Raw genomic sequence first — 21,246 nt, forward strand, 5'->3', positions numbered from 1 at the left:
TTAGGAAATTTGGTGGGGATTTTTTTGTGACTGTATTAGTAGCACCAAGGCCCTTAGGCCCTGATAAAATAAACAAACATGCCTACATAATTGTTTTCTGTACAATGTAAAAAGTACATTTCAATTACTTCCAGAAAATGGCTCGAGTCTTGACTTTTTCAAAGCCTTTCAGCTACAATGCCCATGTGTTACGTTTTCATGTAATGTTTAACAGATACAATATATGAACAGCAACAAAAATCACTAAGAAATTGACTGTGTACCATTCAATAATAAGAAATTAATGGTAAGAAAAGTTTACCCAATAGCCGTATTTTTTTTTTTATTTCAATTTACAAACGTGTGTATTTTATTGAATTTGAATGTGCTAAAACTTAACTCGTAATTAAACAAAATCTGTAATAAAAAAAGAGAAATCCATAATCGGTGAGGGCCACATAATGCTCGATTTCACAAGCTTACACAATTGCAACACTTTTTCCTGTGATATGCACCGGCCCCCTTTCAAATCAGCGTGAGCGTCGAAACGCATTATATGCACACGAGCGCGCAGCCTCGAGTGTTTAGTATTTTGATGCAGACTCCTCAGGATGTCTTTTTTTAAGATCAATGCTGGCTGGCTATTTGCGGTGTTGGTGATCAATGCATGGCTAAACAATCAAGGGAACCGAGTAGAGCCACTGCAACCACTTAGATAATAACACTAAAAACAACGCACGCACACAAGCACAATGGGTCATCTGGGGTCATTCGGTTAACAGTGCGAATGTTGTGTGAATTTTATAGCTGCATGATTTCCTGCGAGACAAAAAACACACCCCCCCCCCCAAAAGAAAACCACAGTCAGGCTCGTTTAAAGCAATTCTCGTTTCAAACGTTTGCACACCTTTGGGATTATCTTTATCGCAGTGATGTCCCTCTGAGTGACGGTCAGCTCCGTGATGATGCGGCCTTGATCCGGACTGGGACCCCTGTTGTCGTAATCGACTTGCCAGAGGATGCGTCGCGTCACCGATAGACTCGTCACGTTGTCCATCTCGAACAAAAATCGGGCAATCTCGAGAGCAGACTCTCCACCGCTGTGCAGAAAAAAAAGCGAGATAGATGGGGGTGGGCGGGGGAGAGGTTAAACACGTGTCCTTCTGATGCATGGTTTATAGACTATGATTGTAAATTCGTATTGTCAAAGTATTAAAAAATGCATTCTACACGACATGTTATGCTCCTTGATGAACGTGCAGCCTTTGTCCTTATAATAATATGTTGACATTGTAATAAATAAATAAAGCTTTCTGATAATATTGGCTGTCAAAGCAACCGCATCTCAAGATGCTGTGCAAACACAACAACAACAAAACACCATTCGACACCAAGTGGCGGTGACATCACCACCGCGCGTGTGCCAGGCTATGTGCACTTTAAGGCCACGTGAAGTGTCGAACGCCCGCTGGCAGGTCAAGGAACAGATCCAGGTGCCATGTGTTGGCTGACTGAGATGACTGACCGATACACCACCTGTGCCCCCTACTGTGCCAATTTTCTGTGTTTTATTCGCCCGGCGCTCCGCGTTGTTGTGAGCGTCGCTCCTCTGCCCTCCGTTGCTGGAGGGCGACTGCCTCCAACTGCCCAGTAGCGTCCTTCACGAGCCTCCTCCACAGAGGTCGATCTTGACACCGCTGGTACCAGTCATCGGCAAGTCCACATCCTCTCGTGCCACATCACTCCATCTCTTCTCTAACCCGTGACGCGCTCGTTTAGACCCCTCTATCTGACCGAACAAACGCTATTTGGGCTTGCAGTGGCTGGGCATGCGGGCTACAGGACCCAGCAGAAGAAAATGAAGGCATCAAGACTGGATTTTGAACGAAATTACTGTAGAGGAGACAAAAAAATATAAATGAGGCAGTCAACACAAACGAGAAATACAGCATAGGAGGACCAGCAAGACACTCATGTCCATGGGATAGGCAGTACAGAGAATACCGACGGTCAAGACTGAGCACAAATGATATCACGTGGGAAGAGGAGTACAAACAGGATAGAGAGTACACATGGGACCGACAGAACAAATGAGTAGAGAAAGTACAACTGATCATTAAAAATCATACAGAAAAAACTGGACAAACCGTGCAGACAGGAGAGTGAGAGAAAAAAAGTACAACTACTTCTGTAGAAAGACGGTTTTGTCCATGATTGTATTTACAGTTGGTTCTGAGTGTGGGAATTAAAAAAATGAAAAGCTATCTGTAAAATCCCTTCCAAATGTTAATCTACAGCATATCCATTCCAAGTGGCCATTGGTGGGTGCAGTAGTTAGCTCATTGCACTATGCTCTTCGTAGTCTGAAGTTTGATTCCCAGCCATGATCATCAGTGCAGACTGACCGGCATGAAGTATGGTCAAACAACTCCCACGACTGACATGGAATGAAGAGGTCTTCAAAGTGATGTAAATTATTATGATCTCATATTTATTGGCTAAAATGCATTGGATTATTTTAATATACTGGTGTTATCATATGTATGGTTTATTGTATGTTGAAATTCTTTCACACCATAAGTAGCCAACCATGCTAATCAATGGTGCTGTATATTCATAATGTTATGGTTTTAAATAGTTTTTGCTTTGCTTTTATTGTTTCGTTGGAAACAATAAATTAGCTCTTTAAAAAAATAACATCTGGATCTCGGTAAAAGGTAAAACTATTTATGCCATTTTAATGAAACAGATATTTTTTTTTATTTAAAGCTTTCATGACTGCAGGGATTCATATTCTTGGTTCTTTTGGTAAAGTCACGTAGAAGGGAAACAATACAATTATAAAACAATCAAATTCTCACGACGTTTCGACTGTAACACAAGCAATCATCATCAGGTGTGAAAACCACAGCAAGAAAATTTGAAAAAAGTGGCGGTTTTTTAACGTTAGCACCACAGAGAGCGATTTGGCAGTTATTCAGATGGACGAGTCCATCTATGTTCGGAAAAGAGGAGGGGGGAGACGAAAATAATGGATGCGGTCTGAAATCCACCGTAAGCGTGAACAATCAATTAAGACCCGAAATGGTTTATCAAATTCTTCCAATGATTGCTAAGCCAGAATCCATCTTCTGGGTTGAAATTGTCTCTGTGTTTGTATATGTGGATAGCCTCATGAACGAATCTCTCATGGTAGCCAGATGGCTTGCAAAGAACCTCTGTCTTGGAGAAGTCAATGTCATGTGAGCCTACTGAATTATAACAGTGATCTGCCACAGCCGAGGTGTTGATCCTACCTTGTTTTAGGTCTGCTTTGTGTTCACGAATGCGGTCCGAGACATGTCGTTTGGTTTATCCAATATAACTACTACCACAGAGGCAACTTAGTCTGTAGACGCCATATACAATACAAATGATGTCAACATATTAACATTTGTAGTTAATGCCTTCCTGAATTTCTGGAAACAAGCAGTTAATTGTATTCTCAATTATAAATACTTGGGCTTGTATCTCGTTATTAAAATGACAAATCTGTTAAATTTAAACTGCACTTTGACTCCTGTGCATTGTTTTGTGTAAATTATCTTCGCGATATTTTTTTAAAATTTTGATTTAAAGCTTTCGTGACTGCAGGGATTCATATTCTTGGTTCTTTACCGAAAGCACCAATAATATTATATATTTTTATGGATTTATATAGTAAACCCAGGGTTGATCACATCTCTCTCTCCAAAGTGTGTCCTGGAATCTAGATTTAAACTTGCTTAAAATGTACAACAGCAGAATACCTTCTTGATCATCATGTGGACAGTGATTATACATAAGAAAACAAATGATAAAAGAAGAATATTGTGTTAGGCTGTGTAGAATTGTCTATGGTTGATCGTTGCGCTGAGCCGAAAGGGCACTGTACCTTTAGTGTGTCATGCACGTCGCTTTAAGCACATGACATAATGGAGAGCATGTGAGTAATGTATAACCTTTTTCAATCCACTGGAATATGAAGGCTTCCCCACACCTTACCAGTCATGAGTGTTGTTTGACCTTGGCATTGGTCAGTGTGGGTTGTTGGAGAGAGGAGACCCAGGACGAGTTTAAATATCACTCGCAACTGATTTTCTGTGGCCGGGAATTGAACTCAGGTTTGCCGGGTTCATAGCGAAATGTGCTAATAACCACTCCACCACAATAGGCGACAATATAAAATACAATCTCGCCATTCTCAATCCACCAAATAATGAAGGACTTCCACGCCATGTCGGTCCTTTTTTACCATACCATCGGCATGCTGGTCAGTGCAGTTTGGTGAAGGGGAGTAGGGCAGAACAATTTCTGATATCACTTGCCACTGATTTTAGCTGTGACCGGGAATTGAACTTAGGTTGCCAATTTCATAGAGTAATGCATTGACCACTCTACCACCACTTTGGGGAGCATATCCATGGTCAAAATGTTAAGCAGAAAAAGGAATACCTAAATCAAACACAAGTGATTCTGCCCGAGTCTGTGGGTACATTCACCTTACCTCAATCACATTGACATCAAAGAGTAAGGTTGCGACAAAAAAGGAGATTGCTAAAAATATATATAGATGACAAGAAATTCACCAATTTTCTAGTGTAGGTGTGACCATGTGAAATATAGTAGATAATATAAAATGGTAGACAATTTCATATCCTGCAGACTATCCAGCTGGCAGTTTGTAAGTTGCTTTATACTTATGTCTATACATGGCTGTGCATGTTTGGGCAACCTCATCATGCTGTGGAGAGCATCGTGGCAATTTTGTAAACATTGCAGGAATTGGAAAGCAAGCTGATGTGCATCTGTGTATATCTCAGTTAAAGTGGAGTGGCTATTTTTGTATATTGTTATTTTTCATGCATTTAAATTACACATTGTAATATTCTTTATTTCATGTGGTACACAGCACTTTTTTATTAAATTGTAATGGATACAAACTTATTAATATATAGAGCATGAATAAATTAAGGTCATATTTTCTATTCAGGGTCTTTATTGATGACTGGTGCAGGAATCCATTAAACATGCATCAAAAGGGAAGCAATTGCTCACTTAAATTCATAAAAAGACACGGTCATGTATATTTATACTGTTAGAGTTATTCTGCCATAGATGTAGATAATCTGGGTAAAGCGTGTAAAAAACTTTTGTGTAAATGTGAAACAACAACAACATCAATTATGAATGCTAGGAGTAATGTAAAAGTCAAAGTGTGCTATGCTATGAATCTCAAACGTTTATGTTGGGGCGTGTACATTATCTAAACAGCTGATCAAGTGAGCATGTGTCCACGTAAAAAAAACTTTGCTTTGAATTATCATTGTGAAAAGCACCATCCTGTCTCATGTTTATATATAGTTCACAAAAACATCACTCTTTTTCAACTATACACATATTTGTATACTTGTAGCAAAGTGAACATTATAATTCCATCTCAACTATATATCTTTTAAACTAGATTCGAAGCTTTCGTGACTGCAGGAATTACTCTTTGGTTCTTTCGGTAAAGTCACGTAGAAAGAAAATAAATAAATTATACAGTATATCTTCTTTGTTTGTGACGTGATGTATAATGTTTTTTTTATGCTAGAAGCCAATTTTCATGTCAAATATATAAGCTCTGAATGCCCAGTTATGTCCTTCCTGTACAACCATAAACTTAACGGTTTCTGTATTAATTAATTTACATTGGTACATTGCTACAATGAAACCTTTGTCTATAAGGAGTAAATGTATATTTTTTGCACTTGTTACAAATATGCATTTGCTTCAAACAAGTTATGTTTGTAAAATATTATTCAAAGTGACTTTACCGGTACATGATTAAGTTGCTTCGCTTGGACGGAATACCAAATTAACTTTACTATCTTCTTAATGAAGTATGAAATTGATTTAAGCAAAATAACAACATAGCCATATTGAGAAAACGTCAACAGTATAGCAATGATCTTCTGGGTTCTTTCGGTAAAGTCACCACGTAGAATGGAGATAAAATAATAAAAATAATAATAACAGAATAAAATTCTCACGACGTTTCGGCCACAACACAAGTAGCCTTCCTCAGGTGAAGAAACAGGACTGTCCGGAAAGCAGCGTTGTCTTCCGGACAGTCCTGTTTCTCACCTAAGGAAGGCTACTTGTGTTGTGGCCGGAACGTCGTGAGAATTGTATTCTGTTATTATTATTTTATTATTATTTTATCTCCAATCTACGTGACTTTACCGAAAGAACCCAGAAGATGAATCTCTGCAGTCACGAAAGCTTTAAATCGAAAAGTATAGCAATGAGTCCAAATAAAAAGGTGGTTGCACTGGCTGTTGTGAACGTGCAACATTTCATTGTAGTGTATAATTAATTATCTCTTTCTTGTAATCTACTGCTGGATGGTGTCCACTGTACATATTGTGCGAGTTGTAGGAGAAGTTTGACCATCTTCTACCATGATTGCCAGTGTAGGTTGGTAAAGGGGAGGCTCAGGATCAGTTCAGATATCACTAGCCAGGAATTGGAACTTAGATCACCAGTTCAGAGTGTAGCGCACTAACCACAGCACCACCAATCTTCCACTCATTATCAGCCACAATTAGTCCACTGTTGAAATCATTATCATCTTATTGTTGTTGCTAAGTTTATATATATAAAAAAATGTTTCTGCGAATTTCACGTTAATTTACAATTCAGTTAAATAGGAAAAGCAGCACTTAAATAGCAAAGGATCGTTGGCACATGCATTAACAAACAACTATGTATTAGCATGATTTTTGAGCTTATTAAAGTGACATGTGCATTCTTTGTTGTATGTACATTCTCTTCATTAGCTGAAATGCAATGAAAGCATTGAGACGAATTGTGTTCACTGAACTAAACTCTTCAATGCGTTTAATTAAACACTGTATTTCTGCTAAAATGTTTTTGTGCCAGCTAAAAGGGTACACACCTATTACTATATCTTGTTAATGGCAAAGGAGGTATCATAATGCAAAGGCTTACCCCGAGCTCTCAATACTCTGATAGTGCGCTGTTTTTGAGTTGTACGCCTTATGGTGTCATCTGGTCCGACACCAGTGCAGACTAGGCTCTAAGAAAAGCCGTCTCGGGTGTGGACCAATCAAATTCAAGGACAGTGCATATCATTATCAGAGTTGTTTCTTTTTGTTTGCATTTTTGACTGCTTGTGTTGTGGTTATTGCAAACATGATCCCTTGTATAAAGGTGTCAGTTTTTGTGCCAGCTAAAAGGGTAAACACCTATTACTGAACAAATATCATCATATTTCATTATGACCAACACACATTTGATAAATGTGTTTTTTTGACACGTGTATCTACATGAAACTATACATCTTTTATACGATACTGCATTTTCAGTGGCTGACAAAACAAATAAAAAAAACTCAACACATATGTCAATAACACTGCCCTAAAAGGCAAAAAAGTAAAATATATAACACGTGACATATTTGGGAAATAGAAGACAGATTTTTCCCTCTATGTTTACGTAGTTTGGTTTTTGGGCAGTCTCATTGAGGAAAGGGTTGAATGTCTCAAAATGCTATATTTTTGGGTTAAAACTGGCCTACAAGAGGCCAGACAAGACCCCGTAATGTTCATGCTTAAGCGGAGACAGCCTTTTCTGCGTGCTGCTGTTCTTCCATTACTGTAGCAATTTAGCAAATTAGAAAATGCTTTCATGAGCTCATTTTCCACGCTTTTTCACTACAGCTCTACTATATCAAGCATTAATTCAAAAGGATGGTGTCAGAGGAGTTAGAGTGAAGTACCTACTTTAAAAGATTAGCAGTACAGTAAAGTCAAGAATGCGTCAACGTCACATCATTCTAAGCAAGAAGTGTGACCTTTAAACTGTTTATTGAAACGTTATTGAATTTATTGTCTTTAATAACTGTTCGTTTTATCTAAAATAATACACTGTGTATTGCCGTATAATATTAAAGTAATATTTGTTGATCAAATATTCAGTAGAATATCATGTAGATCACTCTAGAAAACGAAACAAATTATATACCTTGGAAAAGCATACTTCTCATGTGAAAAGGAGGTGGTTCCTGATGTCACACTTGAAGAAATAACCACTGACATTCAGTATATAAAAGGGATAATGTTCCAGGAATAGATGGAAAAAAATGTGGACATCATCAGGAGCTCGACTGACTTTTTGAGAGAAAGGTTTACACAGAAATGGATTGCCTCAATTGTGGAATGATGCCTCTATCATTCCTCGATTCAAAAAGAAAGACAATATTGATTTCAAGCATTACAGACCCATTAGCCCCCTGTCATGTATACTTTTTTGTTCATAAAGCTCATAGGGGACCAAATGTTGGGCATATTAGAGGCCAATCTACAAAATAAAGTGCATTTAAGCAATAATAATTGTACCATTGACCACATACATACTATGAAAAAAACGAGATCCTTTAAAAAAGATAAATGATAAGCAAATACCATTTTACTTGTATTTTGTCGCTTTTGAAATTACATTTCATTCATTCATCCAAGGTCTCAGAAATTTACCTCACTAAAACATGCACATAGGCGATCCACACCGGTCATAAAGATGGTTACAGCTACACTGTGAGATTGCATAACGTTACAAAATACTAACTAGAAGAGGCATGAGACAAGGTGATACGCTCTCACCAAAGCTATTCACAGCAAAATTTAGACGACACTGTATTGCATTTTCTGAAAATTGGATTGGAGATAACATTTTATTAGAGGAAAGATTCAACATATCAGATTTTCTGATGATATCGTCATTGTAGCAAAAGAGCAATCCATGCAAACGACCTACATGCAATTATATATATAAATAACTTCACAAAGAGAGCTGCAAAGTCGGGCTTAACCATAAGGTTTATAAAGTATGAGCAACACAAGTCACGCACAACAAGGTTTGCTAAACACGTGACAATAGCTATTACCAATTGTTTAGCATACTGCACATAATCCTGTAAATAATATCTTAACATTTGAAAAAAAAATCTATAAAGAAATAACATAGATTTTATTATCTTATTTCTTATTTGAATGTATTGTCCACATATCTATATAAATGCGTGCCCATTCAATCTTCTACCAAATCACAAAAGTACAACTCTCCCAATTATTGTATACAGAATTTTTCTTTATGGATAATTAAAGTTACATTTTCCTAAAGTCAATGTCGACACCCATGGCGTTAATTCAGTACGATATTACATTGTATCTTACATTTTCAGAAATTTTACCATGATAATGGGATCTAGGCATTAGAAAACTATTTTTTTTTATCAATAATGCAGTGTAATATATATAACATAGATGTTTTTTTGTTACAATTAAAAAAACTCGTTTGAATAAAAGTGTGACCATGACATGAACAGTGTACACACAATTATTCACGTTTATTTTAAATATATATAAAATGTAAAGACAATATTTCCTTGTTAGGACCAATATGTTTGAGATATACATTATGTGAGAAGGTCATCTGTAGGAAGGCAAACTGAAAAATTAGATGTAGTATTTCAAAGAGAATATAGACTGCTGTTTTAATCATATACCAATATGTTCGTTAACAAAGTAAAGATGGATGGTGCTCATTTCTAATTAGTTTAATAGAGTGGGCAAGCTCGGAAAAAAACACTCGATTCTTCAAAAATCAACATGTTAATTTAATCTCCACACCAAGCCTTTCGTTCATTCTTCAATCACTAATTGGACAAAGGTAAAAGTAAAGGCACAGTCCTGAAAATGTTTGCTCACACCACTGCGAGTGATGGAAGGGCCTTCACTGGAGGAGCTCTAGAAAGCCTTCTAGAGGGTATTTTGCCTACTCTTATACACTGGCCAGATTACTTTGAAGGGTGGGAATACTCACACTTTATCCACCATAACTGTATTATACTGAATAAAACTGATTAAAATGTAGGCATCTCTTGCTATTTATGCGGCTTCATTATCATGTGCAGGACAGAAGTATACATTTTGTTATTTTAATCTTACATAAGGCAAGTTTTTTATTGCATGAACTAAGGAAACAAAACGCAATCCAAAAAATAATGAATTTAAAGTTGTGGAGACTATGCAGAGCTTTAGGGGAGAGTCATTTTAGTTGAATGATTTTAAGAATATTCGGTAATACCTTTATGCCACGGGCAAGTACAACGCACCTCAGGAATATAATGTTTAGAATAAGTTGTATATTTTGAGAAAGTGGTTTTGTAAAGTTCAAGTTTCAGAGACGTTAAATAATAATTCACATGTAGAGCTATAAGTGAATATACTGTATTTTGTCCACACACACACAAACTCGTTAAGGTAACAAAAAGTAACAATAAAAGCTCCAGATATATTATTTAAGTGAGTGGAAATAATAGCCATCCACACAGTACCACATCCATCCAACATCGTCTGCGGCAAACGGTTGTTTCGAGGTGGCCAATGTGGCTCAGATGTCAGAGCACTGTCAGCTAGCACTGCTGAGACCCGGAGTGCAAAGTCTGGACAGTCACCCACCCACGATTAATCAGGGTTATCAAACGCATTGAGCCGAAGGTCTCAGCGCAGTCGCCATTGTACACGAAATAAAAATAATCGATAGCACTGTATTTGCTTCTATATCTAGCCCTAAAGCTACTCATTTTAGTTTGACTGCCATTTACTTTAATATTCCTCTGTAAGCGAGGCATGATGGTGAGCGCAACACCCTCGGTTGTGGAAAAAAAGAGGTCACTTGAAGAGATCTCAGGAGTAGCTTTTGATTCCTTCTTCAGAAAATGCCCGTCTCTAATTCACACGGTAATGCACTGCTCTTTGGAAGTTCCGAATTAATGCTTTGATGATGAGACACCAATAGCCAAAAAATATACTTTTCATCCGTTTTTTCACTTCTATTTTTCAAAGTAATAGGCAAAACACAGTTGCATGATTAATGCAATTTATAAAACAAAGCCTCTTAACAATTCATAGTCACATCAATCCACTGCTGGATGAAGACTCCTCAAAGCCATCTCCATTTTTCATGGTCCTGTCCTGACATGTAACAATTGACTGTGCACCTGAAAACTATAGAATCAAAATAGGTATTCACACTGGAGGAATCCGATGAGCTATAAAGCTATTTTTCACAGACGTCCAATCATAATATTATCGCTGCACCTCCACGGTGACCATCCCCTCAGACGCGTTCCCCTCCATCGGCTGGGACTTTGTCATTGTTCCCGCCGTCTCGCTGTTCGCCATGTGTTCTGCCGAAGCCCACTTTTCTTAGCAGTAAAAATTACATATTTTAACTATGCAAAGGCTACTTTATTGTGTGTATATAAAAACTCAATCAAAATAACTATTATGATCTAATATTTCTACAGCCTTTTGTAATTCCACTGCTGGATAAAGGCCTCCCCACACCGTGCCGGTCACAGGGGTTAATTGATCATACTTCACCATGCCGACCAGTGTCGCGTGGTAAAAGGGGACACCAGGAGCAGTTCAGACATTTATTGTCACTGATGTTAGCCGTGGTCAGGAATCAAACCAAGGTCACTGGATCCATAGTGCAATACCAATGTGACTCAGCTCCACCCTAACTGCTGCAATCATCTTCATCAGCCATGATCAATACAGTGGCTGGATGAAGGCCTCCCCTAGGTCGCCACCACCTCTCATGATCCTGCGATGCAACAATCCATCCCAGCACCTGGCCATGAACTGATTTGATTGCTCCATATCCTCAAGTGGATGGATGTCCTGAAGGATGCATTCCATCCCTTACCTACCACGCCGATATTGGTCTTGACCAATGCCCTCCATCCCTTCTGGATATGTGTCGGGCCCAACCCCACTTATTTTTCTCGATAGTTTGGTTGACGCCATTAACCAGCATATGTTCTCTAACCCATGCCGACCTCTTTGTGTGTCTCAATGTAAACCAAAACACGCATCTTTCCATGCTTTTTTGTGCAATTTGTAGTTATATTTCTACATACTGTTTATATATACTTACAAGTCACTGTGTTTCGTTCTAATATGGAATAGTGGGAAATACACACGGATTTAAAACGTTCTCCTTTAGGTAGATTGGTATGTTACATTTCATGATGAAGTTCAGCTTTCTAAAAGCACTGCCTTAAATAGCTGTCGCAGATACACATAGCGGGTGGTTCATTATACTTCACAACTCTGGTCAGGGCAGATTGGTCAAGGGAACACATTTTGGCATACAACTACCATGTGTCATTATAGATTTGGAGTTTTCGTGACTGCAAGGATCCATACTCTTTGGTTCTTTCGGTAAAGTCACGTAGGTGATTTAAAAAAAATAACTACCATGTGGCCAAATCCAAAAACAATTATGGATCATTGTACTGGCTATAAAGATCTACGTTTTAGGGAACATATTTTTACTCAACTCTTGCTAAGTATCTGATTGGTATGGGTGGCCCTGTCCAGTAGAGCTACTCAGGTTTGAAAGGTACTCGAGTCTTCACCCAAGAAAGTCAGTGCTCCATCAAAGAAGACAAACTATGATATTAACTGCAAATAATAACATTAACAATTTAACCAGGGCATTTGCATTACACCACTTGTCGCCAGGCAGCAGTACCATTGGATTAGGCAGGAAACATATTACAGAGTCAATGCAATGATGACCTGAAAGAACCGTTTCACACAATCAGGCTTCAGGGGAGGAAATATGCTCTGGACAATCCCATAAAACATGCTCAAACAGTCATTGTGGTACTAATACAAACAGTTCGTCAGCCACATCATGAGTACAATTAGCTTCATGGCTTGTTTGCTCAATACACTTAATTCAGTAATTCAGATGTTCCTTCACACACAAGAGGGTAAGACACAGTGGTAGTTTAATGGACGCTTGTGTTAATGGAAACGCTATTCCCCCCCCCAGACATTTTCAAGTACACGTTGCACATTCTGTTGTGTTGTGTGATGGTAAGGGGTTCCTGCTTGGGTGGGGAGATGTTATCTCCCTTGCCTGGTATGTAGAAAGCCGTGGGTTGGATCCCGACCCTGACTCCTGTATATTTGGATTTTGCATGTTCTCCCTGTAGTCGCGTGGATTTTTCTCCGGGTCCTCCGGTTTTTCCTTCCACGTTTTAGAAACATGCCTTTAGAATATTTCGCTGTCAATTGTGGCAAGGTCACTTCTGAAAGAGATATGTAGCTCAGTGGGTCTTACCTGGTAAATAAAAATTGGTTTAGTTTAATTGTGGAGTGAGGGGATTGTGAGTTCACTTTACTCTCTGTCGCGAGGTAACACATTGGAGGGAACTGTGCCCAGTGATTTGCAGTAAAGTCTTCTAATATACCTCTCTGAAAGGTGGCCTTAACTAAATGGTAATATTTTATGCACTGTCATGCATTTATTATTTCATTTGTCCCAAACATCTACACCTAAGGTGCAGATTCTACACTTGTATATAAGCATTGAGATTTGTATTGCAATTCGCTTGCATTGCTCGTAAAATACATTATTTTTGCCAATGACATAGTATCTATAATATATGAAGACATAACGAAATACAGAGGATACATTTTTTTTATTACTCCATCAATATTTGATCCACAAGAGGTGCATGCACAGGAAAGTAGCTGTCATGCATTTGCAACAATATAGGAATACTTCTCAGTTGGCAAATGGCTGCGAGACCAGAGGGTTTTTTTTTAAAATTGTATTTAAATAGAATGATATACACAAAGGTGTAAAATAATTACAACATAATCATTATGGAAAAAAAATTGTCATTATTCCGCATAAGACCAACACAGATTGTGTAGTTTTGGTGCGATCGATCGGATGTGATCGGATTGCACTGGATTGCACCTCATCGATTGCAAGCAATCGACCAAGGTGAAGCACCATGCAGGAGTGCAGTCTAGTCGAGTGCAAACCTGCCATGGAAGATGGTGGGAGTCAGGAAAATGAGAAACATACACATGCACACACATCCGTATACAGATAATCACACGTACATACATAGTTACAAAACAAACATACGCACACACACTCATAAGACACACACAAAGATTGCCATATATCCTTTAAGAGACTGTTGGAGGGAAGTGATGTTATTGATCTCCTCATGCGGCGTTCTGGCCTTAATAGGTGCTCAAACATTTACACTCAGGCATGCACACTAACACATACTAAAGATCCCCTGAAATGCCCTGGATAGGTTGTTGGGGAAATTGCTGTTAACGAGCCCCTATGAAGGCCGACGAGGGGGTGGGTGGCCAGCACACCACACCCCTTTGTTTCCCGAGTGGCGATGTTTACACACCATTGCACCAGATACTCATTTGAGGCTGAGTCGATCTAGGGGAGGCCCACGACCGGTTCAGATAATCGTCACTGGTGTTGGCCATGAGCGGGATTTGAACTCGGGTGGCTGGGTTCGGAGTGCAACGGCCTAACCGTTACGCTACCGCTCCCCACAGACCCATACACGCATACTCACATACGACATTGGATACATATTGGATTGCGATGGTGCCTGGTTATGAACATTGTAACCCTGTTCATTCCGGTGTGGTGACAACGCGAAACCGCATGCTCGCCGGTGGCATGGTGTGATAATTATGCGATCGGGTGTCGATAGAGATGTAATCGGTACTCCTCGATAGAATCTCATCCCCGAAACCGTGCCTTCAATGAGTTTTGGGCCTGTGGGTGGCTGGCAGGCTTATTGATTAACAGACTTGTACACCAGTCACGTGGTTAATGGCGACTCAGTGAAGATTGCTGTGTGTGTTGCATTTTCAGATAAAGGACCCAAAGGTTATTTTTGATCGTTATAGAAATGTTCAAGACTTGTTCTAGACTTCAAGCTTGGCTTTTGAATTGTTAGTTTGTGATATATTCAATAGTAGGGGTTTTAGCACTGTGCACTGTAAGGATGACGTACTGTAGCTAATACTTGTAATTCCCTAACCCTAATACTGTTTATTCTATAACCATTTCCATGCATCCAGAGTATGACTACTCGCAATGCTACTGAGAATAGAACACATACGTTGTACAATGGTGACAAGTAGAATACGTATACTGTACACATACAGTACAGATAATAGGTGTAAGATAATGATATAAGTGGATGATATAGATAGACATACAGCTTAGGATTAAAGTAATATTCAAATAGTGAAGTGCAAATGTTATTGTCAAAGACAAAGATGGTTTATCAGTAGTAGAATTGGGTTTAAGAGAAACTGTTATTGATTAACCGGACTTGTACACCAGTCACGTGGTTAATAGCGACTCTGTTGAGGATTGCTGTGTGTGACACACGTGCTGTTGCATTTTCCAGATTTACCACAATACAGTAAATGTGTTTGCCCTCGATTTGGAGCACCTGACCACGTCCTTCATTTCGAGTGTGCAACATTTGCCATCAGTTGCCGCGTCATTCCCAGGTGTACGTGCATGTAGAACCACCCCACCTGGCCAGTTGCCTTAGAAGACCAAAAAAGTGTGGGGTCCAATTAACTGTTATTCCAATTATTCAGCATGTTTCAGAGGGCAGCACTCCCATGTCTATGATCGCTGTGCTCGTCAACCCACTCTGATTAACGTGGTGAAGTATGGATGAGGGAGGTGCTTATCCTACAATGATTGACAAAAAGGGCTGTACGCAATCAATGTACACAACTAGATTGGTATCACTGCCACCGTTATTGTTATTATTGATAACACTTTGTAACAAAAATGTTTTGTTCCTGCGTAATAAGTATTATTTCCTAATTGCTTATGCATCAAAAGTAAAGAAAATGGATAGCATTCCCCCCAAACTTTGCTTTTGTGACCAGGACATTGATATTTTGAAATGTACCTATTTTCAATGAGAAAATGGGCGAATTTGTGTCTTTTCGTTCACATAAAGTCAGAAAAAACAACATATGAACCAAAATTAACCTGTATTTATTCTAAAGTAATACATAAAATGACTACAAAAGATTTAGACATCACGGCGCACTACCACAGGCGGGACTGGCCTTAGCGGACCGAGTTCTCTGTGGAGAGGAACAACGTCAAGTGGGATCCACTGGTGGACCCCCGGAAGGTGCTGATGCCACCACTGCACATCAAATTGGGCCTTATGAAACAATTTGTCAGAGCTGTAGATAAGGAGTCGGCAGCCTTCAAGTATCTTCAAGACTTCTTCCCTAAGCTGTCTGAGGCAAAGGTCAAAGCTGGTGTCTTCGTCGAACCACAGATAAAGAAGATCCTGGAGTGCAATGAATTCCCCAAGAAGTTCACTAGTAAGAAGAAAGCGGCTTTGTCGCAGTGGTTCTTGGCTTCCTGGGCAATCACAAGGTCGAAAACTATGTGGAGCTGGTTGAGACTGGTGAAGAACTACGGCACAATGGGCTATAGGATGTCCCTCAAAGTCCATATCCTTGATGCTCATCTTGATAAATTCAAGGAGAACATGGGAGCGTACTCGGAGGAGTAAGCCGGCGCTTCCACCAGGATAAACTGGACTTTGAACACCGCTACCAAGGACAATATAACGAGAACATGATGGGAGACTACATTTGGGGGTTGATACGTGAAAGTGATTTACAGTATAATCGTAATTTAAAAAAACTACTCACTTCTAAATCTTTTGTAGTCATTTTTGTATTACTTTAGTATAAATACATGCACATTTTGATTCATATGTTTTTTTCTGACTTTATGTGAACGAAAAAACACAAATTCGCCCGTTTTCTAATTGAAAATAGGTCAATTTCAAAATATCACTGGCATGGTCACAAAAGCAACGTTTGTGGGGAATAATAGCCATTTTCTATATTTTTTAGGCATAAGCAATTACAAAATAACACTTACTACCCAGGAACGAAAATTGTGTTACATAGTGTAATTCATATAGTATGTTCGGTTTGCAGCTCATCAAGGGACGGTGGAAATCAGTGAAAAGGGACTGCAAACGCAGATAGATGTGTGAAACAAAACTGTAAATGAGTGTGGCACGAGGATACACATAAACAGAATTAGAATATTTATACTGGAGGAATCCGATGAGCTATAATGCTCTTTTTTTACAGATGTCCGAGATGAAAGTGATAGACATATCAAAGATTTGGATGTTGGAGGAATATAATGAAGGGTCATTTGTGGAAACGACGAGAAGGGCAGAAAACAGATGGGTGAATGTGGCAAACAAGGACCTCCCATTAAGTCAGTGCACCAATGAGAAGAAAACGAGATAGTATGAACCATATAGCATATTATCATCATTGAGCCAAGCACCATTACAGAAAACAGCTGTCAGTCTGTCCCTTGGACTCTGATTCTGGGTTTCTCCATGGCTGTGTGTTACCCCAGTGTGTGGGTAGCGTTGTCGTTAGCATACTGCGCTACGAACCTGAGGTACCAATGTCGATTATCGACCAAGGCGATTATAGGTGGTGATTATTTGAACTTGTCCTGGGCCTCAGCCTTAAATTATTACCCGGTTCAATGTATAAACATCAGCACTGGAAAGAAAAAGGTGGTTGGGTGTGGTTCTGGCCTCGCAACCATGCCGACCTTTATAGGTGCTCACTAACAGCACTTGCCCCGAAGCCTATAAAAGTTTACATGATGGATCTGTGTCTTGGTACATGTGGGATGTTGTTTAGCACTGGGTGTGAATTGTCCTTCGCTCACTCTTCTTTATTTTCATCTATCGTTTCCCTTTCCCCCCCCTCGAGATTTCCCTTGCGTTGCATGTGAGCACTCAAAACATGCAAATCCTTATCCAGAACAGCACTACAAGCAGTGGGGGCCTTAATGAGCAAGATGACCATTGGCACGATCGGCAGTAACTATGTTGCTGGCACAAATATGCGTTCTTTCGACACTAGCTATTTTGTAGACCCTAAACGTTACGTTCACGTTGAAACATATGTGCCAGATACAAGCAGAATATTGAACTGATGCAGATAGAACAGACGGAAGCGGAGGCAAAAAAGCATTGGCCGTAAAGACGCCATTTCAGATTTTATTTAATAGGTACGTGCAACAGTTTTTTTTAGTTTTACGTTGCCTTCTCGTGTACTTCAGCTTACGTAGATAACAGGTAACTAAGTGAAGCGGGTGAACAAAATCGACACACTGCTTCAGGGGACTGTGTGCTCCAGAGCATTAACAGTGGTTGCAATGGAGCCGGCGCTGATGTAGATGGAGGCTCTTGTCAAATAATATAATATATGCGTGCGTGTGTGTCATAGACATGGTGTAAATTATACATGTGTGCTGTGTATCGTTCGTATCACCTATGTATGTGTCTATATATTGGGCATAACATTTTTTTGGATTAGCATGTAGCAGGATTGTATAGTCAAAATAACAGTTGGCTCTCAATGATGCCCTATCGACATGCAGAGATGGAGAAAAATAACATAATTTGTTATTGCACATGGTGACCCCAGCAGCGCCTCAGGGAGTCTCAAGGCCCTCTTTCAGGAGGGTCATGCTCAGTTTGCTCAGTCGAAGGCGATGGCTGCTATGCATTTCCCAAATTAAGTAATTTGAGAAGAGGTGCTCAAATTGGCATATCTTGGCACTTATAAGTAAATAGATGTTATTTTCTTTTTAAAAGGGCCTCCTGTCATTTTGACGTTCACAATGAGGTGAAATGTATTGCAATAAGAATGACCCCCCCCCCCCCCCCCCCATATCCAATGTTGTATATATAGGCCTTTTTCCAAAAATTAATGTTAAAAATAATTGCCATTTTTAAAAATAATAATCGATAAAATATATAAATAAAACACCCTCAAACCTGCTACCTCCCACAAGCACCAAGGAGCTGGAGATCGTAAAAGGCCATTAAATAATAAACTCCGGGGCAAAGGGAGGTTAGCGACTATCTGCAAAATCTCCAGATTGCCAAAGGACAATTCACAAACAAATATTCAGAATCACAGGCACAGACACAGAGCACAGGGCAAACTGACATTATAACTGATATATATATTTTTTCGATGTAAAGCTTTCGTGACTGCAAGGATTCATCTTATTTGGTTCTTTCGGTAAAGTCACGTAGAATGAGAATAAAATAATACATTAATAAAGTAAAATAACACAAAAAAATTCTCACGACGTTTCGGCCACAACACAAGTTGCCTTCTTCAGGTGAAAGGAACAGACCTGTCGGGATGACAGAGCTTCAATGAACGTTGTTAAGATTCGTAGCGTCTTTTAAGCTGGTTTAGAGAAGTGAGGCACCTTGACAAAGGGGTTTACATATAAAATAGGATAATTTAGCATTGAAATAGCTGAGTGATTAGCTTGTGACTGGTCGTAGAAATAGCTATATTAAAGTCAAAGCTTACACATCCACATAGGCACCTAGTACAAATCAAACAGGAGAATTTAGCATTGAAATAGCTGAGTGATTAGCTTGTGACTGGTCACAGAAATGGCTATGTTAAAGTCAAAGCCTACACATCCACAGAGGCACCTTAGTACAAATCAAACAGGAGAATTTAGCATTGAAATAGCTGAGTGATTAGCTTGTGACTGGTCACAGAAATGGCTATGTTAAAGTCAAAGCCTACACATCCACAGAGGCACCTAGTATAAATCAAACAGGAGAATTTAGCATTGAAATAGATGAGTGATTAGCTTGTGACTGGTCATAGAAATAGCTATGTTAAAGTCAAAGCCTACACATCTACAGAGGCACCTAGTACATGGACGCCAAAGGGGCTGCAACAACTCGACTATCATATAGTAAACCGATGTGAAAAAACCTAAGTCTAAATTACATCAATATAATAAATGTACCCAACATATTCTTCAATAAGCTGAGCTATTAACAGTAACTGGGTATACACTACACTATATAATGAATACCATATAGTAAATCAATAAAAACCAAAATATAAACCACCTCAATGTTATCAATAAACTCTATATATTCTCCAATCAGCTAAGCTACCAACAATAAGTCGTTATATATCACAATGCTATATGGAGAAAAAATGGGTGGATTCTTACCCTCAACTTCAGCACCACGGATAGCTACAAGCCCCGTTCAGATGGACGAGTTCATCCATGGTCGGAACGGAGGAGGGGGAGAGAGACAACTGCGAGGTGCTGTAATACTCCATGTTGTAAACCATACCATTAACCGTGGTGTGAGAGGTATTAAGAGTCAATGCCAGCGAAAGAGCTGCGGTCTGAAGGTCATCGTAAAATACAATTAATTAAGAACCGAAATGGTTTAAAACATCTTTCCAATGGTTACTAAGCCAAAATCCATCTTCTCGGTTGAAATTGTCTCTGCTTGTATATGTGAATGGCCTCATGAACGAATCTCTCATGGTAGCCGGTTGGTTTGCAAAGAACCTCCGTCTTGGAGAAGTCAATGTCATGTGAGCCCACTGAATTATAACAGTGATCTGCCATGGCAGAGGAGTTCGTTGTACCGTGTTTCAAGTCTGCTTTATGTTCGCGGATGCGGTCCGAGATATGTCATTTGGTTTCTCCAATGTAGCTACTACCACAGAGGCACTTTAGTTTGTAAACGCCCGGGTACTGTATGTCTGGAACAGCATCTTTTACAGATGGAACCAGATCACGGATTTTATGTACTGTGTTGAATCGGACCTGGATCTTGTGTTTATTCAGGATTTTGGAGCTCTTTTTAGTGACCCCTGCAATGTAGGGTAAGGTGATGGTTTTGAGTGGCTCCACAGGAGGATCCTTCTTCATGACTGGAGTGATGGCTTTGCGGATTGTGTAGTCGGAGTAACCATTAGCCCTGAGAGCCTGGTGTACGTGCTTGAGTTCACTGGTAATGTGTTCCTGGTCGGAAATGCATTGGGTTCTATGGTATAGAGTCTTGATGAGGGAGTTCTTCTGGGATGGATGGTGGTGGGAATTCGGTTTCAAGTAAGCATCTGTATGGGTAGCTTTCCTGTAGAGAGTGACTCATTGCACCATCATGTCTCCTTTTAATTAAGAGATCCAAAAAGGGTAGTTTGCCATCTTTTTCGACCTCCATGGTAAATCTGATGGCTGGGTGTATGGAATTGATGTGGTCGCGGAATTGGTCTAGAGCAGGCTGGCCATGTGGCCAGATGACAAAAGTGTCATCCACGTACCTCTTCCATAAGGTCGGGCGTAGAGTGGCAGTCTGGATGGCATCAGTTTCAATTTTTTCCATAAATACGTTGGCTACAACCGGAGATAGGGGGGAGCCCATTGGGGTGCCCTCAGTTTGTT

The 21,246-nt window shown here is 39.5% G+C and overlaps 1 protein-coding gene across 2 annotated transcripts in view; it reads right to left on the reverse strand.

The window, feature by feature from the left end:
* The window catches only part of LOC116939132 (transmembrane protein 132E-like), a 261,164-nt gene that overhangs the window by 47,246 nt on the left and 192,672 nt on the right, over positions 1 to 21,246 (reverse strand). For both annotated transcript variants that reach the window (XR_012937220.1, XM_032947154.2), the window contains exon 4: positions 887 to 1,079. Coding sequence is in view for 1 of the 2 variants with exons in the window: in XM_032947154.2 (XP_032803045.1) it covers positions 887 to 1,079 (193 nt within the window). In the remaining variant the exon portion in view is untranslated. The remainder of the gene's footprint in view (positions 1 to 886; positions 1,080 to 21,246) is intronic.

Source organism: Petromyzon marinus, chromosome 5, assembly GCF_048934315.1.
Source record: "Petromyzon marinus isolate PM22_M1 ecotype Great Lakes invasive population chromosome 5, UKy_Petmar_22M1.pri1.0, whole genome shotgun sequence".
Lineage (NCBI taxonomy): Eukaryota > Metazoa > Chordata > Hyperoartia > Petromyzontiformes > Petromyzontidae > Petromyzon > Petromyzon marinus.